This window comes from Oncorhynchus keta, chromosome 15, assembly GCF_023373465.1.
Source record: "Oncorhynchus keta strain PuntledgeMale-10-30-2019 chromosome 15, Oket_V2, whole genome shotgun sequence".
Classification (NCBI taxonomy): Eukaryota; Metazoa; Chordata; class Actinopteri; order Salmoniformes; family Salmonidae; genus Oncorhynchus; species Oncorhynchus keta.
Genome location: NC_068435.1, coordinates 32437879 through 32465225, shown reverse-complemented (window position 1 = coordinate 32465225; position 27347 = coordinate 32437879). Strand labels below are relative to the sequence as shown.

Sequence of the window (27347 nt, the reverse complement as noted above, 5' to 3'; positions counted from 1 at the left end):
AAGTGCTATATAAAGGGTAAGTAATCAGGGAGTAATGAAGTCCAGGTGTGACTGATGAGACGCAGGAGTGCGTATAGATGGGTTGCCAGGACCGGTGGTGAGTAGACTGGCGATGTTGAGCGCCGGCGAGGGGGAGCAGGAGTGAAGGTTGGTTATTTGATGGATAAGACAACGTAATGAAACACTCCCTTTGACTGAAAAGGTGAAAGGTTTTATTACAGCAAATCCATCCAAATCTCAACAGTTTTAAATAGCAAGTTAAACATACAAAACACAGCTCACTTAACATAGTTGTTTTTTATTAAATATGTAAAAAGCAGGTCAAGTTATTCACAAATAAAATGCAAACATGCAACACATTTTGGGGAATGCATAATGAGTGGGACATCAGAAGAAAAACATGATCTATTTATAATTATTGACAGTACATGTTTACATTCCTTTTCATTTACACAACATACGACTAAAGTATTATGGTGCACTGCTGAGTTCAATAAGAATAAATGCAACATTAAGAAAGGGTATACAATATACGTACTTGGAATATAGTATGTCAAATTACTCAGTGAACTGACTCAAAACTTTCCCTAAGACCTGTGGTTCAAAAGTCATACGAAAACATCTGAAATATACCCGACTTCCATTGAATTACGATGGTGGCTAGTTGCTCTTGAAGTTAAAAAAAAAATGTTTACTGTGATCATACTAGTCTACACGAACCCTTTCCCTTATGATGAAGCCATACTGATGAATCAACCTTGTTTCTGTCACTGTAGCACCAAATAAGGCATTTTTGAGTACGCACCGATTATCAAAATTCTTTGAATTGCTGAAGACAGTCACATGCTACTCATAATTTGTCTAACTAACTTACTACTACTTTTCATTAATAATTCTCATGGACTAAACTGCCTCCCATCGCGTAAAGGCAATATCAAGTCTCCTTAGTTTTTAATAAATATTGTTTTTGCAATTCAATTTGTAATTGTGTGAATTGTGAGAATCTATGGACAGATTGTCCATTCCAGAGTCAAATGACAGTGCAACATATGGAGGAAGGTTAAATAGGAGCTACTACCGGCCCTTCAGGGTTTTGCTTATTGCGTTCTCATGATTAATATGTACAAGTCTTAAAATAAACAATAACTTTGAAACAACGTACATAATGGATGGATCATGGGACCGACCGAGACTGGCAACATACTTAACACGTGCTGTCAGATAAAAACACTGTCTACTCCGTATTACAATTTCATCAAATAGAGAATTTTGAATTACATACTTTCTTCACCCTTTTTCAATGGCCTTGGAAACTTCTGTGATGGTCTGAGCTTTTCTGCATGTGGCGGTATGTAATAACAGCAACCTGGCCACAGCATTTCACCGACAGTCAACAAAACACACAGAATGCAGAACGCCTGAGGGATATCTAAAAAATAAACGAGGGTCGTGCTTCTTTTCACGAGGTTGCTTCATGTGCTCAGTCTTCAAGAGAACGAAAAAGAAACAAACCATTAGGGGGAAAAAAATGTAATAAAAAGAAACAAAAAAATGATACCTGTAACAAAGTTCTCACAAAGTAAAAGGGCATGGTGGTGGAGACACAGAGGGATGGCAGTCAGTACTCATCCTGCTGATCATCAGGAACCTCTTCTTCATGGACCCCTGGGTCCACGTCCTCCCCCTCTCCTGCACCTTCCTAAGGGGACACAAGCGGTCATAGCAAAATGTTAGGGCAACAACCGCCATAGATCTTTTCAAGTAATTTACAGCATTAGGTAACCTAAATCAATTGCTCAATTAATCAAACAAAGGCCTGTGATTACAAAGAAAATATCTCCCTAGAAAAGAACTAGTATCAAAACATGTACTGCCCAATCCAGTACGAACATTCTAGAATCTAAAACAAATGTTGCACAACAACATCCCACACCCAATCCCCTTCGGGAATCTTCTATGAATAATCACTGAAGAGTCAATAACAGCTGATTGACCTGTTCGTCTGCAGAGTACAGGATCTCCATTAGCCTCTCCACGAACTGTGCACTCTCCTGACCTTGCTCCTGTGCCAGCACTTCCACCTCCCGCAGCTTTCCAAAGTAAAAATCCCTCTCCTTCTCCACCCCCTCCAGTGCAAGTTTTAATGTGTTCACCTGCACACAAAACGAGACAGACAAATTGATATTCCTTTCATATCTTGCTATTTGACTTTAAACAACAACATTCGTCTGTGTGTAAACTATTCTTGCAGTATTAATGATTTTTCTATTGTCAATCAAATCCAAATGATCACGTGCGCCATCATAAAACTATTGCTGTTATACACTGCTGCTCCACTGATCCCCAATTTATTGTTTCTCGGACCCTTTTCATGTTTCTGTTAATCTAATCCTTGTAAAATCAGGATTATGGAATTATCATTCAAGGCAGTTTGGAATTACTTCGCATTTTGGTTCTGCCAAAAAACAATACACATCTTTCTTACAAATCTTACCAGTGAGTCCAACTTAGATATATTAAGTTGTAATGACATGGTTGTAGTAACTTATATATATGAAGTTGTTATGATGCAGTAGTAGTGGCTTTTTACCTGGTCATTGAGCAATGTGACCTGTGCTTCCAGTTCCCGCTCTCCTTTGGCCGGAGTAGTCGTTGCAACTGGAATTCTTTTGGCTGAAGAGGGTCTGGAGGACGGATGGGGGCTGCAAGGGTTTTGTTTCGGCGTTGTTGCGCTCGCCCTGGTGGCTCCTGAACACAAATATAGGTTAGTCAGTCAGTTTCCTAATCTGCTGTACAGAGGGGTATACTACAATCAACACAGAGTTCTTCCAAAATAATATAGGATGGGCGCTGCACTACCTTGTGGACTTGCTGCGCCACTGTGTAAACTGTTTTTTACTTTATTTGTTATCATTTAAGGCTCGAGATTGCATGAAATGGCAGTTAGGTGTTAAAAAATGAAAAAAATCTCTGAGTCCAAGGGCGGACAGAGCCCCCTTTACAGGCATCCCCCCCACCTTACTCATCCGTACCACCTATTTCAAAACTCCTGGCCAGCTAACTTACCCGAATGAACTACAAATTTTCTGGTTTATTAAGAAAGCTACATTTTGTTTTTGGGTGTCAAGTCAATTTGACCATACCCATTTCAAGCTTATCTTTCTCAAAAATAAACTGTTATTTCAGAGTATTTAAGCAAGTAAACTGGCTAACTCATTGATCGTGCTTTGTATTATACCCTTCAGGCGGCTGGTCTTCTTACCTGCAGTGGGGGAGCTGGCTGCGTGGTGTTGAGACTTCTTTGGCAGGTTGAAGATCTGCTCACCGGGGTCAGGTGGGGGGATGGCATCCTGACCCTGTCTGGCCTGAAGTGGGTCGTAATCTTTACCGTCGTAGTTGGCGTCAAAGAACCTCTTGAACCACTGGATGAAGTCAAGGTTGTCCTGAAATCTAGCTTTCACCAGCTTTTCCACAGGAATAATCTGCATAGAGAAGTGGAAAGAAATGATCAAGAACAAAAAATTGGGGTACCTGTTTTATAATCTGCACTTCACGTGATATGACACGTTCATTTAAAAATATTTTTTAGGAGCAAAGTGAGCGTGTGTGTTTGTTCAATCAAATATAGCCTGGGCTAGCCATAGTAATTAAAGAAAAGCCCTATCTAATGGTAAACTGTTATAAGTAGCTACAGTAGGTCCCGTCAGGACACTACTCACTCAGCCTCATTCTCTCACCTTGTCCACATTCATTCTCTTGAAGGAGGCCTGCAGTAGCTTGAAGTTGTGAATGTACTCATGCTCAAATTTAGCTTGGAACTTAACCTTCTTAAGACTGACGCAGCCAGGGAAGAGCAAATCCATGAACTGGCAGTAGGCCGCTCCTACAAGTGAATGAAAACAAAACCACGTCAGAAGATGTGACACAAAACTACAAATTGTTTCTCTTCTGATACAGGTTCGAATCTAATGATAATGAACAAATTATATTTTTCAGCCAACCTAGCACAACACTACCTACGGCAGACCAGACACAACAGGCTTGACAGCGCTGGAAGTGACAAGCAGCTTTAACCTCAAAATAGTACCATTAGCACACCTTGCTACAGGACTGTGTGTGGTTCAGCAGAGATTGGATTACTTGGGGCAGCCATGGCATGGTAGCCACAGCAAGTGCGCAAACTAGTTGTATTAATAGCACTGTCCGTCTTCTCTGTCAGAGCAAGGATAGGTTAGGAGCAGGGTTAGGTTTACACCAGGTTTCTTTGACTATACACATTACTATACCTATTACTAGGTCATTGGCAGAACCTTGGTGTGGAACAGAGGAAAAGCATGGACATATCTCTCCCTTCCAATACCGCATCACTCTCCCTTTCTATGCTAGGCCTATATCCTGAGCCCATAATGAGGTCCTTGGGTCTGGGAGGAAGAACAGTTTACAGCAAGGTTAACAGGGTAATTATTCTTACCTGAGGAGAGCTGCTCCACTTTAGTGTAGTTCAGACCGAGAAGATCGTTAACCCAGGCAGTGATGTCATGCCTGCTCATAGTCTCCTGGGTTATTGAGGTAGAATATACATTGACCGCCATTCCCCAACTGCAAAAGATAGAAAAGGCACTAAGCAGTTAGTTACAATTAATTTTCTCCAAAACATTACCATCTCAAAATTAGGATTTTTTTTGTAATCTCTTTTACAGAATGGTTAGTCAATATGTTCTGTACACACAATTGTTGACCAACAGATAAAAGCCACCATATAATTTTCAACTACTAACATTACATGTAAATGTAAATGTAAAGAAGAACAATAATACAAACCATCAAGGGGAAACTCGACAGCAAGCCAGTAAACCTAGGCCTATAACCAGAGCTACTAGTAACGAAATAAAGGCACACTGGTCTCAAATCAAATTATGTGAGATCAGTGTGTATGCTGATTTTCATTCCAACCAATTTCCACTGTCAAATTGCTTAACAACATCTATTACAATTTATCTCCATGCATATCCCATGTTAGGTCCAGTAATGTAATAACATGTTAGTAATGCGGTTATAATATCGGGATGCCCAATTTAGCTGAAATGTATACAGACTCTTGTAAACACACTCATAGAAGGAGTTTGAGTGTGGGTGTAGCACAAAATCTATATGGGATGAGGAGCAGATTGGATGAGAATTTTTTTTTTAAACTGTCATTTTCATAATGAAGAGTTGAGATGTTATCTTCAGAAACATCAGAGCAAAGTGACATGAAAGTGATGACTTGCAAACAAATGTTTGAAACTGTTGACCACCCTTCACAGTAAATGCAACAATGGTCTAAGTGTAGCCTACATTATACAAACGCCTTGTAAAGTGCAGCAAAACAAGTACGTTTTTCACAGCTTTGGTATTTGGAATATTTTCATTCTAATGATGAGGCAGGCTGGAGCATATAATGTCAAAATGTAAGACCTGAATTGCTGTTGCAACATATCATATTCGCAAATGGGTACCCGAAGAAAATAACGGGCCTGGTGCTTAGGACATATGAGCCAAATGTCTAACGTTACCACCATCTATCGCTCCACCATTCCAAATGCAAACATTCAGCTAATGAGTTTAAATCGTTTGTCACTGATACGGAGGGCTGGCTATAATGCGACGGACAAAGCATTTCCATTTAATAAAAATATGGTAACAGCTAACGTTAGTCTACAATTACATCAAGCGCATAGTCAACATCCTAACAGCTAAACCCTAAACATGAATGGCAAAAGCTGACAAGATGTGGACTGGAGTTCCGTTTTCCAACTATCCTCTTCCATTGATTGCTCACTGAGACAGAAAATCGGACAGCCGTTCTCGTGTCAACAAAGCGGATGTACTGCTAGCTTTGTTAGCTCATTGGCTCTACTTGACCCAAACAAACGAGTTTATATATATTTTTTATAACGGTGCCCCTTTTCCCAGAACACACGATTGGGTAGCGTGGGGCCAACAAGAATATTCTAGCAGCTAGTGCTATCATTACAGTCAAGACAGTGACTGTATTTGACAATGAAGCAAGCTAACTTGCTAGTTTTTCCCCACAGCGGTCCCTTTTCCAACTGGCCAGACAACGTGTGTTATTTTATGTTTAAATGTAACTGATTTCGCTTTGGCATTATTGTGAACTTGCATGGGCCTCCTCAAGACAATTTACGCCATGGTCAAGAAACAGTCACCAAGAAGGAAATACATCCAACGTTATGCACAAGCTGATACATTGTAACACAATTGAAAAGGAGCGAGCGGATGGCGTGGAAAAATCCAATGCTCCTGAAACAAATGTTCAGAGTTTTGCAGCAACCTTATTATTGCTCAAAGCCTTGCTGTGAAGCCACGCCGAATGCGGCATTTGCACTGATTTACCTGTAGGCGCGCTCTCCTCGCACTGTATTTTTTCTGTAAGGAATGCAGTTGGATCCGTCCGTTGGGATGATGTCGTTGTTATTCTCTCCATTTGGGGACAGTGCTTGGGTGGGCCCAGGCATTGGGTCTCTAAAATATTGAACAGATTACCTGTTCTCTCTCTATGAAAGGACGATGCGATATAAAGTGCCGCACCTCGGGCTCGTTCTCCTGTCTGCTTATTCTTCACAAATCTGACTCTGGTGACGTAGGTGCACCCTAACCAATCACGTGACTGGTGATGGGGGCGCGCTTCTTGGACAGTGGACGGAGAATTCCACGAATAGAAAACGAAGGGACATAACACACACACACACACACGCGCACACGCACACAAACCTTTATTTAACTAGGCAAGTCAGTTAAGAACAAATTCTTATTTACAATGACGGCCTACCAAAAGGCCTCATGCTGGAGGGGGGCTGGGATTAAAAATATACATAAATGAAATAAAAATAGAGGACAAAACACACAAGAGACAACACGACATAGAGAGAGGCCTAACACGACAACATAGCATGGTAGCAACACAACATGACAACACAGCATGGTAGCAACACAACATGACAACAACATGGTAGCAGCACAATATGGCTGCAGAACAAAACATGGTAAAACATGATTGGGCACAGACAGCGGCACAAAGGGCAAGAAGGTAGAGACAACAATACATCACGCAAAGCAGCCACAACTGTCAGTAAGAGTGTCATTGAATAAGTCTTTGAATTTGAGTGTTTGTTGCAGCTCGTTCCAGTCGCTAGCTGCAGTGAACTGAAAAGAGGAGCGACCCAGGGATGTGTGTGCTTTGGGGACTTTTAACAGAATGTGACTGGCAGAATGGGTGTTGTATGTAGAGGATGAGGGCTGCAGTAGATATGTCAGATAGGGGGGAGGGGGGAGTGAGGCCTAAGAGGGTTTTATAAATGAGCATCAACCAGTGGGTCTTGAAGGGTATACAGAGATTACCAGTTTACAGAGGAGTACAGTGCAGTGAGTGATGTGTCCTATAAGGAGCAATGGTGGCAAATCTGATGGCCGAATGGTAAAGAACATCTAGCCGCTCGAGAGCACTCTTACCTGTCGATCTATAAATTACGTCTGTCGATCTATAAATTACGTCTCCGTAATCTATCAGGTAGGATGGTCATCTGAATCAGGGTTAGTTTGGCATCTGGGGTGAAAGAGGTGCGATTACGATAGAGGAAACCAATTCTAGATTTAATTTAAGGGGTGGTAGGTAGCCTAGTGGATAGAGCGTTGGGCAAATAACCAAAAGGTTGCTGGGTCGAATCCCCGAGCTGACCCCGAGATAATCTGTTGTTCTGCCCCTGAACAAGGCAGTTAATCCACGGTTCCCCGGTAGGCCGTCATTGTAAATAATAATTTGTTCTTAAAATGGCTTGCCTAGTTTAATAAAGCTTACATTTAAAACATCTTTAAAAAATATTTAGCCTTCAACTTTGATATGTGCTGAGAGAAGGACAGTGTACCGTCTAGCCAAACACTCAAACTTTAGACCTCAAGCTCTAAACCAGAGGTAGTAATCACTCGTGGGGAGAGGGGCATTCTTTTTACCAAACCACATGACCTTTGTTTTTGAAGTGTTCAGAACAAGGTTAAGGGCAGAGAAAGCTTTTTGGACATTAAGAACGCTTTGTTGTAGAGTGTTTAACACAAAATCCAGGGAGGGGCCAGTTGAGTATAATACTGTGTCATCTGCATATAAATGGATGAGAGAGCTTCCTACTGCCAGAGCTATGTTGTTGATGTAAATTGAGAGGAGCGTGGGGCATATGGCCACTTTCTCACTCATACGCTAAAATGCTTTCTTTATTTTGTGTCTCTGCTTCAATAGCTGGTCTACTTGTAGATATTTAAAATGACAGGACTAAATTATAAGATTATGCATGTATTGTGCTCAGTGGCGACTTGTCATTTACCGGTTTTGAGCCCCACATTAAAAAAATACAAAATCATATTTTTTTTAGGCTTGCCTGTTTTGCATGTTATTTTGGCATTAATACGTGTCACATATCATATAGCAAACAATGTAAAAATATATATCATTAAGTTAATAATACAGACATGGTCTATTTTTTGTTTTATTGAGTAGGACAAAACAGCGTCATTGCACAAAATAGTACACAGCATCATCTGAATGTGTGCAACAAAAGTTCAACATTCACCTTCTGCTACCATTTCTGTCAAGCAGTCTACGCATACAGTTTGACACATACGTTCGATAAATCCAACCTTTGCACCACTAGGCAAGCGCAGCGTTTCATTGGAAATTAATGCGATTCTGGTGTACCAAAATGCAATGACGCTTTTGGTGGCTCCAAAATGCAGGTGTTTCAGCCTAGCTCAGTGCTTTGTGTGGTGGGGCAAGCCATCGTAAAATACGGAGCGTTGCAGCTTGATTGGCTCAGTGTTCTGTCACTAATGGGGACACTATGGGTAGAGCTCGAAAATTCAAGCCCCTTGAGTGCTACCATAGAGTTACATTAGAAGTGCCCATCCAAGAAGGCTCAAGGTCATTGGCCATAGATAGAATGACGTCAAATCACGTTATATCTACAGTAGCTTTGATTGGACTGATCATGTCAACATCACACTTAAAATCTTAGCTAGCAGACATCATCATGAATCAAGTCGACAATCTACTGGCAAATCCTTTTTAATCCTTGTCATATGAAGAGAAATTATAGATAAAATGTTAAGTTGCTCCTGGGCCATTGGACATAAACATTACACAACAAGTAGGAAATCGCAAATTCAACAAAGAGTGGTTTGGAAGGATTTAGTGGCTAACTGCAAGCATTGCAAAGCAATCATTAGCCTGCTATTCAGTGGAGTGGCTGTGTGGTCCCAAATCTAAGATTAAGAGTCTGTTTTCCTAGTTTAAAGGTGACCAAGAACCCGATGGTCCCTCTGACAGAGCTCCAGAGTTCCTCTGTGGAGATGGGAGAACCTTCCAGAAGGACAACCATCTTTGCAGCACTCCACCAATCAGGTATTTGTGGTAGAGTGGCTAGACAGAAGCCACTCCTCATTAAAAGGCATATGACAGCCCAATTGGAGTTTGCCAAAAGGCACTTAAGGGCCTCTCAAACCATGAGAAACAGGATTCTCTGGTCTGATGAAACCAAGATTTAACTCTTTGGCCACTTCTGGAGGAAACCTGGCACCATCCCTACGGTGAAGCATGGTGGTGGCATCATGCTGTGGGGATTTTTTTCAGCGGCAGGGACTGAGAGACTAGTCAGGATTGAAGCAAAAATGAATGGAGCAAAGTACAGAGAGATCCTTCATAAAAAGCTGCTCCAGATCACTCAGGACCTCAGACTGGGGTGAAGGTTCACCTTCTAACAGGACAACAACCATAAGCACACAGCCAAGACAACACAGAAGTGGCTTCGGGACAAGTCTCTGAATGTCCTTGAGTGGCCCAGTCAGAGCCCGAACTTGAACCCGATCTAATCTCTCGTGAGACCTGAAAATAGCTGTGCAGCGACACTTACCATCCAACCTGACAGAGCTTGAGAGGATCTGCAGAGAAGAATGGGAGAAACTCCCCAATTACAGGTGTGCCAAGCTTGTAACGTCATACCCAAGATGACTCGAGGCTGTAATCGCTGCCAAAAGTGCTTCAGCAAAGTACTGAGTAAAGTGTCTGAATACTTATGTAAATGTGATATTTCAGTCTTTTATTTCTAATATATTTTCAAAAATGTCTAAAAACCTGTTTTTGCATTGTCATTATGGGGTATTGTGTGTAAATTGATGAGGTGAAAAAACCATTTCAAGGGGTCTGAATACTTTCTGAATGTACTGTACATAGCGGGCCACACTGGCCCCACTGACACGCCACATGGCAGGCTGTAGGGCAGCACCTGGTTAGGCAGGGCGCGTAAAGACCTGCCTTGCTCAAGGACACAATAGTTGTAGGTTGCACCTGAGAAAGTGATGCCAGTAACCTCTGGTTGCCAGTTGACTGATTCCTGTGATTCCCGACAGATTCTCCCAGGGTTAGACATTCCAACCATTCCAATGATTATTGTCATACAGAGTTAGGGTTGCAAAGCTACCAGCAATTTACTAAAATTACCGGAATCTATGGGAATTTAGGTAATTAACAGGTAATATATGGCAATCTATTGCAGTTGTAGTCATTTTTGGTCGGTTATAACGAATATTGCCATAGAACAAGCAAGATGCCGTCTATATATTGCATTGGGAAAACGATCAGCGTTTTGTGTGATGATGAAAGCTTTATGCTGCCACATAGCCAGAGTTGCTGAAAAAAATAACTCTGCCTCCCAACAATAGCCAATGTTTGCTATTGACAGCCTGACTGTCTTTACCTTGTACTTTTTACCCCTTTTTCTCTCCAATTTCATGATATCCAATTGGAAGTTACAGTCTTGTCCCATCGCTGCAATTCCGGTATGGACTCGGGAGAAGCAAAGGTCAAGAGCCATGCGTCCTCCGAAACACGACCCTGCCAAGCCGCACTGCTTCTTGACACACAGCTCACTTAACCCGGAAGCCAACGCACCAATGTGTCCGAGGAAACGCCATACAACTGGCGACACGAGTGAGCGTACAGGCGCCCTCCACAAGGAGTCACTAGAGTGCGATGGGAGAACAACATCCCAGCTGGCCAAACCCTCCCCTAACCTGGACGACGCTGGGCCAATTGTGCGCCGTGGGTCTCCCGGTTGCGGCCGGCTGTGAACAGCCCGGAATCGAACCCAGGTCTGTAGTGGCGCCTCTAGCACTGCGATGCAGTGCCTTAGACCGCTGCCCCGCTTTAGACCGCTGCACCAATCGGGAGGCGTGATTTCCTTTTTTTTATGCTGTGTAGGCCTACATATAGATAGATAGATAGCTACATGTAGGCCAACTCCACTCCTGGAAAAAAACATGCTATTTTTGTTTCTTTTTAACAATTTTAATTGAAAACAATCACAGTAAGTTACTCAATTGTTACCCAGAAATGATTTGATATTGAGATATAAATGACTGCATTGGACCTTTAACATTGCAAAATAAATAAGTGTGTGAAAGAAATGAAGAATATTTCATGCTGAAACCCTCATATTAAACACCAATGGTATTCACTAAGTTGGTTTATATTTAGGATAATGTTTTACAGGTTTGTCCAAATGTTATCATCTTATTTGATTATTTTATATATTTCACGTGTTAAGGCCATACAGAGGGACAGAGATACAATATACACTGCTCAAAAAATAAAGGGAACACTAAAATAACACATCCTTGATCTGAATGAATTAAATATTCTTATTAAATACTTTTTTCTTTACATACTTGAATGTGCTGACAACAAAATCACAAAATCAAATTTATCAACCCATGGAGGTCTGGATTTGGAGTCACACTCAAAATTAAAGTGGAAAACCACACTACAGGCTGATCTGACTTTGATGTAATGTCCTTTAAAACAAGTCAAAATGATGCTCAGTAGTGTGTGTGGCCTCCACGTGCCTGTATGACCTACCTACAACGCCTGGGCATGCTCATGATGAGGTGGCGGATGGTCTCCTGAGTGATCTCCTCCCAGACCTGGACTAAAGCATCCACCAACTCCTGGACAATCTGTGGTGCAATGGATGGAGCGAGACATGATGTCCCAGATGTGCTCAATTGGATTCAGGTCTGGGGAACGGGCGGGCCATTCCATAGCATTAATGCCTTCCTCTTGCAGGAACTGCTGACACACTCCAGCCACATGAGGTCTAGCATTGTCTTGCATTAGGAGGAACCCAGGGCCAACCGCACCAGCATATGGTCTCACAAGGGGTCTGAGGATCTCATCTCGGTACCTAATGGCAGTCAGGCTACCTCTGGCGAGCACATGGAGGGCTGTGCGGCCCCCCAAAACAGTGCCACCCCACACCATGACTGACCCACCGCCAAACCGGTCATGCTGGAGGATGTTGCAGGCAGCAGAACGTTCTCCACGGCGTCTCCAGACTCTGTCACGTCTGTCACATGTGCTCAGTGTGAACCTGCTTTCATCTGTGAAGAGCACAGGGTGCCAGTGGCGAATTTGCCAATCTTGGTGTTCTCTGGCAAATGCCAAACGTCCTGCACGGTGTTGGGCTGTAAGCACAACCCCCACCTGTGGACGTCGGGCCCTCATGCCACCCTCATGGAGTCTGTTTCTGACCGTTTGAGCAGACACATGCACATTTGTGGCCTGCTGGAGGTCATTTTGCAGGGCTCTGGCATGCTCCTCCTGCTCCTCCTTGCACAAAGGCGGAGGTAGCGGTCCTGCAGATGGGTTGTTGCCCTCCTACAACCTCCTCCACGTCTCCTGATGTACTGGCCTGTCTCCTGGTAGCGCCTCCATGCTCTAGACACTACGCTGACAGACACAGCAAACCTTCTTGCCACAGCTCGCATTGATGTCCCATCCTGGATGAGCGGCACTACCTGAGCCACTTGTGTGGGTTGTAGACTCCGTCTCATGCTACCACTAGAGTGAAAGCACCGCCAGCATTCAAAAGTGACCAAAACAGTGACCAAAACATCAGCCAGGAAGCATATTAACTGAGAAGTGGTTTATGGTCACCACCTGCAGAACCACTCCTTTATTGGGGGTGTCTTGCTAATTGCCTATAATTTCCACCTGTTGTCTATTCCATTTACACAACAGCATGTGAAATTTATTGTCAATCAGTGTTGCTTCCTAAGTGGGCAGTTTGATTTCAGAGAAGTGTGATTGACTTAGAGTTACATTGTGTTGTTTAAGTGTTCCCTTTATTTTTTTGAGCAGTGTATATACAAAGGTATGTGGACACCCCTTCAAATGAGTGGATTCAGCTATTTCAGCCACACCCGTTGCTGACAGGTGTATAAAATCGAGGACACCGCCATGCAGTCTCCATAGACAAACATTGGCAGTAGAATGGCCTTACTGAAGAGCTCAGTGACTTTCAACGTGGCACCGTCATGGGATGCCACCTTTCCAACAAGTCAGTAAATCAAATGTCTGCCTTGCTAGAGCTAACCTGGTCAACTATAAGTGTTGTTATTGTGAAATGGAAACATCTAGGAGCAAAAAAGGCTCAGCTGCGAAGTGGTAGGCCACACAAGCTTACAGAAGTGCTGAAGCACGTAGTGTGTAAAAAACACCTGTCCTCAGTTGCAACACTCGCTACAGTTCCAAACTGCCTCTGGAAGCAGCGTCAGCACAAGAAATGTTTGTCGGAAGCTTCATGAAATGGGTTTCCATGGCCGAGCAGCCACACACAAGCCTAAGATCACCATGTGCAAAGCCAAGCGTTGGCTGGAGTGGTGTAAAGCTCATCACCATTGAACTCTGGAGCAGTGGAAAAGCGTTCTTTCGAGTGATGAATCACGCTTCACCATCTGAGATTCCGACTGACTAATCTGGGTTTGGCGAATGCCAGGAGAACGCTACCTGTCTGAATGCATAGCGAAAACTGTCAAGTTTGGTAGAGGAGGAATAATGGTCTGGGGCTGTTACCATGGTTCGGGCTAGGCCCCTTAGTTCCAGTGAAGGGACATCTTAACGCTACAGCATACAATGGCATTCTAGATGATGCTGTGCTTCCAACTTTGTGGCAACAGTTTGGTAAAGGCCTTTTCCTATTTCAGCATTTTCCTATTTCAGCATGCCCCCATGCACAAAGCGAGGTCCATACAGAATGGTTTGTCGAGATCGGTGTGGAAGAACTTGACTGGCCTGCACAGAGCCCTGACCTCAACCCTATCGAACACCTTTGGGATGAAATGGAACGCCGACTGCGAGCCAGGCATAAGCGCCAAACATCTGTGCCCGACCTCACTAATGCGCGTGGCTGAATGGAAGCAAGTCCCCGCAGCAATGTTCCAACATCTAGTGGAAAGCCTTCCCAGAAGAGTGAAGGCTGTTATAACAGAAAAGAGGGGACCATGTCCATATTAATGCCCATGATCTTGGAATGACATGTTTGATGAGCTGGTGTCCACATACTTTTGGACATGTAGTCTACTTTAGTTTACTCATAAACTTCTAAAATTTCCAGTAATATACCCTCCCTTTTGCAACCCTATGTATAATTGACATACCTCAGTGTGTGAATATAGAATGGATCTTTTGATCATCTCTGAACAACGAATTGAAAATTGTTTTTTTAATATATATATATATATATATATATATATATATATATATATATATATACATACACACACAATTGGAATGAAATAGAAGCCAGCCTAAATTGTAATCTTCTGACAGTGCACACACTGCTTATGTTTGGTAAACTAGAACACAGTGGACTATTCAGTCAGTGCACACATGATTAATAAAATAATGTCCAAAGAGATTGCATGGAATTATTATGATTTGCCACATAGGTGTTCCATAATGACTGCAGAAATCATGCCATAAGGCAAAAATGCCAAGTTGACCTGAACATTTCAGATCTCAACGTGCATTTTTAGTGGGTTCGATTCCCGGGACCACCCATACGTAGAATGTATGCACACATGACTGTAAGTCGCTTTGGATAAAAGCGTCAGCTAAATGGCATATATTATTATTATATTACAGCTGCTGTGCGGCATCAGCTGTCTCGGCCAACTTGCTGGCTGCAGCTGAATTGCAACATTGATTAGCACCGTGCCATTGTGGTGTCATTGTTAAATGTGTTGAACCCGAACAACAGTACAATTCGGATATATCTCTGGTGGCTGAGACTTGCAATGAACTTAATAGTTGAACGTCATTTTTTATAAGCTTTTGCTTGTTTTTGATATCCAAGTTCGACATTATTGCAACTTTAGCAAGCGAGTTTTGGCTACAAACGTGCAGTCCCCTGTCCCGCGCACAGCGTTTAAATGTGCATAAGTGTCAATTGTGAAAACGACACACAGACCAAAGTGAAAGTGGAGTAGTGACTGAAACTTACTTGCGATGTTGGCCAGCTGTCAAACCAAACAGTTAGCATGCTAGCTAGTTAATCAAGGCATAACTAGTCAACATCGGCTTCGGTAGCTAGCACCAGAGGCGGAAGAGGAAGCGAGACATCCAACTGCCTAATTCTTTCTGGTTCATATACTGTCAATTAACTAGCAGACCAGACCTTAGCTGCTTTAATGCATTGGTGCCCCGTTAAGATGACCGGAACTGACCCATTTTTTCTACGGTAAACGGCCAGAGTGGGACATCTTCATTTATCCACCATCTTTGCTAGTACTGTGCACTGGACTAGCTAATCAGTTAGCAATCATTACAAACTCACTTTGACAGAAGCTAGTGGCCAAGATATTTACCACATTACATCGAGTATAATTCAAAAACATAACACTGAAGTGTACATGTCCTGAAACATAACCCACACGTTTATTATTATGAATATATATTTTTTTTATCACACATTGCAACCGTATATCTTTGACTCACCAGTGAACTCAGGTCCCAGGTTACTCCGTCTTAAAAAGAAACTGCTGTATTTCACCACCTATTTCCATTCAATGAAGGGATACGATTAATCCGACCCGGGTTCCCGTGTTGGAGTGTTTTGCAACGGGTGAAAGTTGATCGGAAGTCGTGGAAAAATTAGGTAAAATCATGATGGCAGTTATCTTCAGGCCATAAAGTTGGAGCTCTAAAAAAACATATGCTAGATTTTCCGACTTGGAATTTCAAGTTGGATGACCGTTTTTAAAACGATTTTTCCCAGTCAATAATTTTTTCTCGAGTTCCCAGTTGTCTGAACGTACTGAAGTCGGAAGTCGGAGATTTCCGAGTTCCCAGTTCTTTTGAACAAAAACGGACAGGGTGAAGTCGTCTCAAAACAAAGCAATTTAATTAAGCACTGGGAGTAATGAGTGGGATTCACATGCAAAAGTAATTGATTTTGATAAAAACACTTTATCTGCCTTCCCAATGAAAACTAGTTTGAACATTCAAACATAGCAAAGGCCTATAATATTTTATGGAAAAGAGATGCTGTATGTTTCTGGACAATGCACCAAGCTGCCTTGTAGACAACATGACCCAGCAGCACAGCCTCACAGATTACTGTTCGATTTGAGAATGGTGCTACTCACTCACCGCTTTTGCCCGGTCACGTCATGGGCCATAGATCGGTGTCACGCGGCTCAGCATAATCGAATCCACCGATTGTAGAAGCTGATGACGTGGACAACCGACGCATATTTTCTTTGACAAGCGTTGCTGAAGTTGATGGGTTTGATCTGGAGTGATTTCGACCTGTCATAACTTGATGCGTTGCTCATTGAGGACAGCTGTATGTGGGCATCGAAGTAACCTAAGCGCTCAAGTGCCTCTCCCTCTCTCCTTGTTTTGTACATGATAAATAATGCATGCGCGCATTTATTTTATTATCATACAATAACACAATTTTTTACAGATAATGCCATATGTTATTTATTTTCTTAATGCTTCATGTTTTATATTTATTTTAAATTACGCAACTATGCATCTTGTACTTCAAATGAAGGGTTTAACCTTCAAGATTCCTATTCCAAGTTGGATATGATAAGTACAGTATAAATAGTTTCCACATTTGCTAAATTAAGCTCTAAATCCAAAAGAAATGCCATGTGTTTGTTTAAACGTATCTTGTGAGGCTAGGAATACCATATAGACTTTTCTAATTGTAACAGTTTAACTTTAATCAATCACCTCGCTCCTACCCGGGCTTGAACCAGGGACCCTCTGCACACATAGACAACTGACACCCACGAAGCATCGTTAACCACACCTATGGGAATTCATAGTGCTACCCCAGAATCCAAACTGATGTGCTCCATTTCACCATTGTTTCAGTTGATTCCAGGCCATGCAGTGCCAGGTGCCTTTCATAAGTGATGGAAAAAAAGAAGCAAGAAAGAGCTCATAGAGACAACATTCTCATGTTGTGTCAATTCTTTATTATGCATCATCACCAACATGCAAAATTACTGATATGAACTAGCTCGAAAATCATACTACATATATTTCACACATTTATGATTTCAAATTGGCTTTGCACCTGGGTAACATTTTACACACACAGATCTCAGGTATCAAGAGTGTGACTGTGAGCGTCTTTGAGTGTATGTTTGAGAGAGATTTGTGTGTGAGTGAGCAGAAAAATGCAAATAATTTGGTCAGAACATTTAAATGAAAAAGCAACTTCAAAATCTATGGTAAGACAGCAGATATGGATTCTGAAACATGGGAAACAAACAATGTTCTCCGTTCTTGCAAGTGTAAACCTTTGAAACTGAAGTGCTATGAACAATGTTTCCATTCTTTTCTTCTTTAAGGTATTGTACTTCCTACTCCAATTTCATGTCTGTCATCACATCTTTAAATCTCAAGCAGGTATTAATAAAATAAACTCAACTATAACTCTTCATCAACATATAGCTATTAGTTAACGAAATCCCCCAGTAGACAATATCACTTTCCAGCATCAGATTTATAAAAAGTTCAGCTTGTTCTTCCTATACGGTCTCATTCGCTTAGTATCACCTACAGGCGCAATACACCAGGTGGAATTCAGTTAAATATGAAATGTGGCAAACACAAAATGCAGAAGACATAAATAACATTGTCCTTCTGCCACAACGTTCTTACCTAATATAGCTAGTACTATTTAACTACTATATTTATGGGTGAATTAAACAATGTGATTTTGACAGTGATGAACATTTGCATTTTAACAGTGGCAGAAACAATGTTAGCTACATGTTGCATTGAAGGTTTGTCTGTACCCCATCCAAAGGTGAGCTAGGCTAATCAGCTAAGGCAGTGCACACAATATGAGATATGTCAAAAGAAATACATTCTCTGACAAGCCACTCTTTCAATTGGTTAAAAGCAAAGATAAAAGGTCAAACAACACATACAAAAGCCAAACAACACCAGTAGTTAAAAATCCTTGGACTGGTAGGCCAACCTGGTCATAGCGGTCAGACATACTATATCTAACCTCTAGGTTATAGACAGTTGTGCCTCAGTTTACACATACACCAGGTTAATATTTGGATTCAAAAGCAATCTCACTGAAACACAACGGCCTGGTTTATCCACCATACACCAACAATATATACTTCCACAATTCTTCAACAGCTCTTACCTAAACATAATATGATTAAAAAATCAACAAATACTTCCCAATAAAGTTACTTGATTTTATGGCACCGGTGGTATAATAGACAGCTCTGTTGTTATATGATCTCTCCATATCGGTTCACAGTATTCACTTAAATATGCTGTTGGTTTTAAAAATAGATCTTTACATAATATAACTATGTATTCTATTGTTGGATTTAGCAGTGTCATAACTTTGATCCTTCCTTCCTGTCACTTCTTCTTCAGCTTGACTTGGAGATCATGCATGCTCGCGGACCATCATCTCCTCATAAGCCTCTCAGTGCCTTCTCTTCTCATCCATCTTCCAGTGTTTTTCTACTTTTGTTGCTTCGCATATTGTTTACCTGTTCAGAGGATAGGGAGTTAAATACTCTGCCCATCTGAGTTGGCATATAGTGTAGTGAGAAATTGTGAGAAGATGTAGAAGATCACAGAGAAATTAATTAGGATACTTAACCACAAAACTGGTTCAGCATGGTCATTGCTGCAATGTCACCTGTATAGCACCAGGAACATAGCCAAGACGAAGAGAGAAGATTTCAAATAATAATATTAGGAATATGTTTTGTAATGCACTATTTCCCCTCATTTTAAATATATTTAACCATAGCTCACCATGCGGGTTTTCTCTTGCTCCTGTCTGTGTTTTAGTAGTTCCTCCATCTTCAGCTCATCCTCCAGCACCTGAACCAGGTCGTTCTCATAGCACTCCTCCTCAACTCCACCAGTGTTCCTGCCACCAACACTATGGAGGTAAATCCAACATTACCATACTAAAATCTACTGTATATGATTGTGCAGCCTTTATAAATTCCTAGATCTGCTCCAGTGCTTGACGTGGACTGAAATAGGTGCCAGTACTCATTTTGGGTGCCGGTACCATTTATATTCAGGTGCAGAAACCCCTCAATACTTTTGAGCTAATATTCTATATGAGGTGCAAGAACTCAGTTCCGGTGAGCTTCTGCCCAAGTCAAGTACTGATCCACATACTGCATACTGCATCAAATCAAACTTTATTTGTCACATGCGCCGAATACAACAAGTGTTGACCTTACCGTGAAATGCTTACTTACAAGCCCTTAACCAACAGCAGCAGTGTACAAAACAAATGGAAGGGGGTGGGGGTCAATGTAATAGTCCGGTGGACATTTGAGAAATTGTTCAGCAGACTTATGGCTTCGGGGTAGAAACTGTTAAGGAGCCTTTTGGTCCTAGACTTGGCGCTCCGGTACCGCTTGCCGTAAGGTAGCAGAGAAAACAGTCTATGACTTGGGCGACTGAAGTCTCTGACAATTTTATGGGCTTTCCTCTGACACTGCCTAGTATATTGGTCCTGGATTGCAGGAAGCTTGGCCTCTGAAGCGCCTTACGGTCAGACGCCGAGCAGTTGCCATACCAGGCAGTGATGCAACTGGTCTGGATGCTCTCGATGGTGCAGCTGTAGAACGTTTTGAGGATCTGAGGACCCCTGCCAAATCTTTTCAGTCTCCTGAGGGGGAAAAGGTTTTGTCGTGCCCTCAGTCGTGCCCTCACGACTGTCTTGGTGTGTTTGGACCATGATAGTTCGTTGGGGATGTGGACACCAAGGAACTTGAAACTCTCAACCCACTCCACTACAGCCCGGTTGATGTTAATGAGGGCCTGTTCGGCCTGCCATTTCCTGTAGTCCACGATCAGCTACTTTGTCTTGCTCACATTGAGCTGTAGTCAATGAACAGCATTCTCACATAAGTGTTCCTTTTGTACATGTGGGAAAGGACAGTGTGGAGTGCGATTGAGATTGCGTCATCTGTGGATCTGTTGGGGCGGTATGCGAATTTGAGTGGGTCTAGGGTATGCGGGAGGATGCTGTTGATGTGAGCCATGACCAGCCTTTCAAAGCACTTCATGGCTACCGACGTGAGTGCTATAGGGCGGTAATCATTTAGGCAGGTTACCTTCGCTTCCTTGGGCACAGGGACTATGGTGGTCTGCTTGAAACATGTAGGTATTACAGATTCAGTCAGGGAGAGGTTGAAAATGTCAGAGAAGACACTTGCCTGGTAATCCATCTGGCCCCTCAGCTTTGTGAATGTTGACCTGTTTAAAGGTCTTGCTCACATCGACTACTGAGAGCGTGATCACACAATCATCCAGAACAGAACAGCTGGTGCTCTCGTGCATGCTCCAGTGTTATTTGCTTCAAAGCGAGCAAAAAAGAGATTTAGCTCGTTTGGTAGGCTCGCGTCACTGGGCAGCTTGCGTTTGGGTTTCCCTTTGCAGTCTGTAATAGTTTTCAAGCCCTGCCACATCCAACGAGTGTGAGAGCCGGTGTAGTAGGATTCAATTTTAATCCTCTATTGATGCTTTGCATGTTTAATGTTTTGTCTGAGGGCATAGCGGGATTTCTTATAAGCGTCCGGATTAGTGTCCCACTACTTGAAAGCGGCAGCTCTAGCCTTTTTCTCGATGCGGATGTTGCCTGTAATCCATGGCTTCTGGTTGGGATATGTACGTACGGTCACTGTGGGGACAACGTCGTCGATGACTTCTTTAATATTAGACATTGCGCACCAGCTGTTATTGACAAAAAGACACACACCCCCACCCCTCGTCTTTCCAGACGTAGGTTCTCTTCTGCCGGTGCATGGAAAATCCCGGCAGCTCTATATTATACTTGCCATTGTTCAGCCACGACTCGGTGAAACATAAGACATTACAGTTCTTATTAATGTCCCGTTGGTAGGATAATCGCAATCGTAGGTCATCAATTTTATTTTCCAATGATAGCATGTTAGCAAGTAGAATGGATCGCTTGTCTACGGATTCACAGAAGGCAGCCCGATCTGCGTCCTCTTTTACTCTGTCTTTTCTTCACGCAAATGACCGGGATCTGGGCCTGTTCCCGGGAGAGCAGTATATCCTTCTCGTCAGACTCGTTAAAGGAAAAAGCTTCTTCCAGTTCATGGTGACTAATCGCTGTTCTGATGTCCAAAAGTTATTGCTGGTCATAATAGACGGTAGCAGCAACATTATGTACAAAATAAGTAAAAAAATAAGTTACAAACAATACAAAAATCTAGCAAAATAGCACAATTGGTTATGAGCATGTAAAACGTCAGCCATCCTCTTCGGCGACATCTATACAATGGCATACTGTATTTACCGTGGTTTAGTGGTCATCTGTGCTAGAAGATCAGAAGTGGGAGAGGAGACCAGTTCCATGTTGCTCTCTGTCTCACTTCCAGCCTCTGACAGAGACAATACAGTGTTAAACTGTTCAAACGATGAGCAAAGTATACTTTCAAAAGTCAGATAGAAACAGTGAGACTATAGTATCACCTGAATTGAGCTCTTTAACCAATGAAGACATGGTGTTGGTGATGGAGTCAGCAGCAACAAGAAGGTCATTTCTCAAGTTTCTCCTGGGGCCTGGAGATAGAACAGAGCCTCTGTGAATACTGTGGCTCTCCAGAACCAGAGTAGGCCAATCCACTCTCACCTGTAAAGTTGTGTATGTGTGTGTGTGAATACATGCATGTGTGTATTACCGTGAGCAAAGGCCTCCTGCACGTCTCCTCCCACACCCATGAGTGAGTCCTGAGGGGTGTGAGTGGGTGTGGTGCCGGCAGACTCTGACTGGGTTGGCATGGGGATGGGCCGGCTGACTGCGTGGCTGGGGGATGAGCGGGGGGAGCCAGGCCCTTGAGTCTGAAACAGGAAGTAGGGGTTTTAGTGTGACTCCAGGTGTCCCTTCCTGTCACTGTTTCAGTAGTAGTAGTAGCAATAGTAGTAGTAGTAGTACACCAGTGCAGTAACAACCAGTGATTATCTTGATCAACATTGATCTATCTAATGTTGGTGGAGCTATTTTTATACTGAATGATTCTGTTATGAATCTCTATAGGTCTGTATGGGGAAATTAAAGTGGGGATTGTAGCTTTGGCCAAGAAAAGCTCAAGGTCCTACTCATCATCACTGCTTAAAACCTCCAATAATTAATTATATGTTATCATTCCCATATGTCAATTACAATGTTATAAGACCCAGTAATGGAGCAAAAAATCCTCAAGTTCAGACCAGCTGTGCTGAAAAAGCTGTTAGGTTATGCATATAAAAAAATATTTAAAAAATACATCCATAAATGGTGAGCAACAAACATAGCACACATGCCATAATGAATTGTAAGTTCATTTAGTAGCACTTTTCATGAAATCAAAATGATCTAAACATTTAACATGCTGTTAGTTCAACTGACTGCTGCATTTTCATTTCCAATGAGAGCTGATCACATATTGTCAGCAAAACCACAAACAAACACAATATAATCACATTCATTTGTCCTCAAGTCTCTTCACATCTCTTTGAAAGAAGCATTAGTTATTTTGAGGTTTTACAGACAGACTTACAGCTTGCTTCCTTTCCTCCTCCTGTTAAGAAAAAATGTTATTCATTTACCGTCCCAAAAAACACACAATAGCATAATCATTCAATGAAGACAATTTCTTTCACATGTAAAAACCTATTGGGATTTTCTGCCTAGGCCTAAAGCAAGTCTGATGCTAGCATTCTAATGCTAGGTAGAGCTAACTGGAATTGCATTGATCCTTTCAGTTGAGTAATTAGATTGATAGCCTTACCACTTAAGCCAGTAGAGTAAGCAGTTTATGTCAGAATTCTATCCATTATTGGTTGTGACTGACTCTGGCTGAATATTATCCTATATACTGTTTTCTTATGTGAAAGTGATGTTGGTTGTATATTATCAGTGGTCATAATCCTATGATCAAAACAATGTCCTTGGGTAGACAGACCAGAAGAAGGTCTGTTAAATCGTATATCTCGATATCTTGACATGGAAGAAATTGGGGAACACAAAGTCATTTTTGATAAAGACAGAGTTATGGGCTATGGTCAGAGGATGAGAAGGGAAGACCTATCAAGACCAGAGCAACACCTTAGGATTTACTAACACCAGGGAAGTTCCGCAGAGAAAGTTGAAGTGCGCCCCCTAGTGGGCAAATAATGAAATGTGCGTTCTATTTTCTCTCCTCCCCAGTCCCTCCAGGATTTAGCTGGAGGGATATTTGTGGGCAAAAAATGCGTGATTTTGCAGCGGCAATTCTGATATTTAGCATGGTAATATGCAATGATTTTGTCCAATTTGTCGCAAAAAATGCGCTGACGAGGGAACGTTTGTTGATGTTTGACTTGATTGAACCATATTGGCCCAGCGTCGTTAGGGTTTGGCCGGGGTCGGCCGTCATTGTAAATAATAATTTATTCTTAACTGACTTGCCAAGTTAAAAAGGTTAAAAAATAATAATTAAAAAACGTGGTAAATGTGCGCTGATTGGTTGAATTTGCGAGCCCTCTTTTTGTACTGCGCTGCAGGGTCAGTTTTATGCAGAAATAGTGCGGTGTTTGGTACAATTTTCAAGCCCTCGCAAATACTTTTGCAAAAATGTTGCGATCACAGAATCGCGAATTCTGGAGGAGACTGAGTAGACCTAATTAAACTGTATGGCATGCATAGTGCGTTCTTACGCACCTTCAGCAGCAGCATCAGCTGCTCCAGCTGTACCATGAGTTCCCTGCGACTCTCCTGCAGAGCAGACATCCTCTGCTCCAGCTCATCTTTGCGTTGCCTGGTTGAGGAAAAACAACCATAATATATATATATATATATATATATATATATATATATATATATATACACACACACACACAAACACAACCAAAAGTATGTGGACACCTGCTCATCGGACATGTCACTCCAAAATCATGGGCATTAATATCGAGTTGGTCCCCCGTTTGCTGCTATAGCGAACAGCCTCCACTCTTCTGGGAACGATTTCCACTAGATGTTGGAACATTGCTGCAGGGACTTGCTTCCATTCAGCTACAAGAACATTAGTGAGGTCTGGCACGGATGTTGGGTGATTAGTCCTGGCTCGCAATCAGCGTTCCAATTCATCCGAAAGCTGTTCAATGGGGTTGAGGTCAGGGCTCTCTGCAGGCCAGTCAAGCTCTTCCACACCGATCTCAACAAACCCTTTCTAAATGGACCTCATTTTGTGCACAGGGGCATTGTCATGCAGAAACAGGAAAGGACCTTCCCCAAACTGCAGCACAGAATCGTCTAGAATGTCATTGTATGCTTTAGCGTTAAGATTTCCCTTCACTGGAACTGAGGGGCCTAGCCCGAACCATGAAAAACAGCCCCAGACCAAAAAGTCCTCTTCACTGAAGAGTTTTGTCTCACCAGGGGTGATGGTCGGATTCACGTTTATCGTTGAAGGAATGAGCGTTACACCAAGGCCTGTACTCTGGAGCGGGGTCGATTTGGAGGTGGAGGGTCCGTCATGGTCTGGGGCGGTGTGTCACAGCATCATCGGACTGAGCTTGTTGTCATTGCAGGCAATCTCAACATTGTGCGTTACAGGGAAGACATCCTCCTCCCTCATGTGGTACCCTTCCTGCAGGCTCATCCTGACATGACCCTCTAGCATGACAATGCCACCAGCCATACTGCTCGCTCTGTGCGTGATTTCCTGCAAGACAGGAATGTCAGTGTTCTGCCATGGCCAGCGAAGAGCCCGGATCTCAATCCCATTGAGCACGTCTGGGGCCTGTTGGATCGGAGTGTGAGGGCTAGGGCCATTCCCCCCCAGAAATGTTAGGGAACTTGCAGGTAACTTTGTGGAAGAGTGGGGTAACATCTCACAGCAAGAACTGGCAAATCTGGTGCAGTCCATGAGGAGGAGATGCACTGCAGTACTTAATGCAGCTGGTGGCCACACCAGATACTGACTGTTACTTTTGATTTTGACACCCCCTTTGTTCAGGGACACATTATTCCATTTCTGTTAGTCACATGTCTGTGGAACTTGTTCACTTTATGTCTCAGATGTTGAATCTTATTATGTTCATACAAATATGGACACATGTAAAGTTTGCTGAAAATAAACGCATTTGACAGTGAGAGGACATTAATTTTTTTGTTGAGTTTATATGCACACACATTTAAATGTCCCTTTACATGGTCAGGAATTATTTTTTTTAAATAAACTTGATATGGGTCTACCTGAGAAGACGTAGCTCGGCCAGCAGAGTGGGGTTCTGTTGGGCGGTGCCCGTTGGCGGCTGGGAGGCCTGCTCGTGCTGCACTCGCAGGCGCTGGATCTCTTGCAAGATTTCTCTGTGACACACACGTACACACATGCCAGTTGAAGCTAGTATATCACATATGTAAACTTTCTGAAGTATAACTGAACAAAAATATAAATGCAACATGTAAAGTGTTGGTCCCATGTTTCCTGAGCTGAATTACAAGATCCAAGAAATGTTCCATAAGCACAAAAAGCTTAATTAACTCAAATGTTGTGCACACATTTGTTTACATCCCTGTTAGTGAACAATTCTCATTTGCCAATATAATCCATCCACCTGACAGGTGTGGCATATCAAGAAGCTGATTAAACAGCATGATCATTACACTGGTGCACCTTGTGGTGGGGACAATAAAAGGACACTCTAAAATGTGCAGTTTTGTCACACAACACAATGCCACAGATGTCTCAGGTTTTGAGGGAGTGTGCAATTGGCATGCTGACTGCAAGAATGTCCACCAGAATTGTTGCAAGATCATTTACCATAAGCCGTTGAAACTGAGGAGGAGTATTTCTGTCTGTAATAAAGCCCTTTTGTGAGCAAAAATTCTGATTGTCTGCCCCTAGCTCCCTAGTGGGTGGGCTTGGCTCCAAGCCCACCCATGGCTGCACCCCTGCCCAGTCATGTGAAATCCATAGAATAGTGCCTAATTTATTTATTTAAATTGACTGATTTCCTTCAACGAACTGTAACTCAGTGAAATCGTTGAAATTGTTGAATGTTGCATTTTTATTTTTGTTCAGTATAGTTTTGTTTTGTGCATTTCAGATGGTGTGTTTTGGCTTACAGGTGGGGTCTAGGGACGGAAGGTAACCTCGTGGTTAGAGTGTTGGGCCAGTAACCAAAAGGTTGCTTGTTTGAATCCTCTAGCTGACAAGGTGAAAAATCTGTTGATGTGCCCTTGAGCACGGGACTTAACCCTAATTGCTCCAGGGTTGCTGTTGATATTGGCTGACCCTGGCCGTGAACCACTTTAGGGGGAGTTGGGATGTGCAAAAAAAACAGATTTCCAGTTCACACATGCATATAATATACAAACTTGTACATGTGTGAAATAGGACATTTCCTAAGCACCAAATTATTATTATTATTATTATTAACAGCTAGCTTGACTACATTAAGTCTACCACAACCACATCAAGTCATTTGACTTGCTGTCAAATTGTTCTGGTACTGCCATGAAAACAGGGCTACAGACAAGGGCTGTCACTAGGGTTGGGAAGTATACCGTATTCCTCAGTATTTTGAAATGCTCATGGTATGATTTTCAATACCGTAGGAAAAAATGTGTGGTTTTGTTTTTGAATACATTTTCAAATGCGTACTTTTTAAATAAATACCTGCAGTAAACTTGTGCATTAAATAGATGAAGCAAATCGCATTTTTCATTTCACCTGTTAGATCATGTTTTATCGTGAAGCTTACCGGTAGTTCACCAAAACAGCTGTTGAGCCAGTCACGTGTGGTTGTTAACAAAGAAGCAGAACAGAGTCATATTCCCCTGCAGCGCAAGTTAGTGAGGTGATCAAGTTAAACTTGTATGAAATTGACTGTTTTGTCAGCTATATATCTTAACACTATTAAGTTACCAAATAACTCATTAAGATGT

At 42.3% G+C, this 27347-nt stretch overlaps 2 protein-coding genes across 9 annotated transcripts in view; both read right to left on the bottom strand.

Moving 5' to 3' along the window:
* Window positions 1-278: 278 nt before the first annotated feature.
* On the bottom strand, window positions 279-16672 carry LOC118394791 (microtubule-associated protein RP/EB family member 2-like). Of its 5 annotated transcripts, XM_035788338.2 has the most exons (8): window positions 6397-6647; window positions 4472-4599; window positions 3738-3883; window positions 3263-3482; window positions 2591-2748; window positions 1995-2153; window positions 1577-1699; window positions 279-1485 (listed from the first exon to the last, which is right to left on the bottom strand). In XM_035788338.2, the coding sequence occupies exons 1-7, from the start codon at window positions 6516-6518 to the stop codon at window positions 1619-1621; spliced, it is 1014 nt and encodes a 337-aa protein (XP_035644231.1). In that variant the 5' UTR covers window positions 6519-6647; the 3' UTR covers window positions 279-1485; window positions 1577-1618. The 5 variants fall into 5 exon arrangements, with proteins under 5 accessions (XP_035644231.1, XP_035644234.1, XP_035644235.1 ...); XM_035788341.2 differs by lacking the exon at window positions 6397-6647 and adding an exon at window positions 16532-16672 and having other exon boundaries at window positions 279-1699; XM_035788342.1 differs by lacking the exon at window positions 6397-6647 and adding an exon at window positions 15878-16194 and having other exon boundaries at window positions 279-1699.
* Window positions 16673-17336: 664 nt separating this feature from the next.
* The window catches only part of dtna (dystrobrevin, alpha), a 32852-nt gene continuing 22841 nt past the window's right edge, over window positions 17337-27347 (bottom strand). For 2 of the 4 annotated variants that reach the window (XM_052463865.1, XM_052463866.1), the window contains 9 exons: window positions 25653-25766; window positions 24117-24213; window positions 22975-22995; window positions 22117-22276; window positions 21908-21997; window positions 21732-21816; window positions 19199-19328; window positions 19041-19079; window positions 17337-18927 (listed from right to left, as the gene is read on the bottom strand). In XM_052463865.1, the coding sequence (XP_052319825.1) occupies window positions 19062-19079; window positions 19199-19328; window positions 21732-21816; window positions 21908-21997; window positions 22117-22276; window positions 22975-22995; window positions 24117-24213; window positions 25653-25766 (715 nt within the window). In that variant the 3' untranslated portion in view covers window positions 17337-18927; window positions 19041-19061. The remainder of the gene's footprint in view (window positions 18928-19040; window positions 19080-19198; window positions 19329-21731; window positions 21817-21907; window positions 21998-22116; window positions 22277-22974; window positions 22996-24116; window positions 24214-25652; window positions 25767-27347) is intronic. The other 2 variants (XM_052463867.1, XM_052463868.1) reach the window with 1 other exon arrangement.

Bases quoted from the DNA above. Each gene is read 5' to 3' on its own strand.
- LOC118394791 (XM_035788340.2), bottom strand. From the start codon at position 6,518: ATGCCTGGGCCCACCCAAGCACTGTCCCCAAATGGAGAGAATAACAAC. The intron at 2,749-3,262 runs GTAAGAAGACCA...ATTTGTGTTCAG, and splicing joins AGCCAGCTCCCCCACTGCAG to GAGCCACCAGGGCGAGCGCA. The intron at 2,154-2,590 runs GTAAAAAGCCAC...TTTTGTGTGCAG, and splicing joins TCACATTGCTCAATGACCAG to GTGAACACATTAAAACTTGC.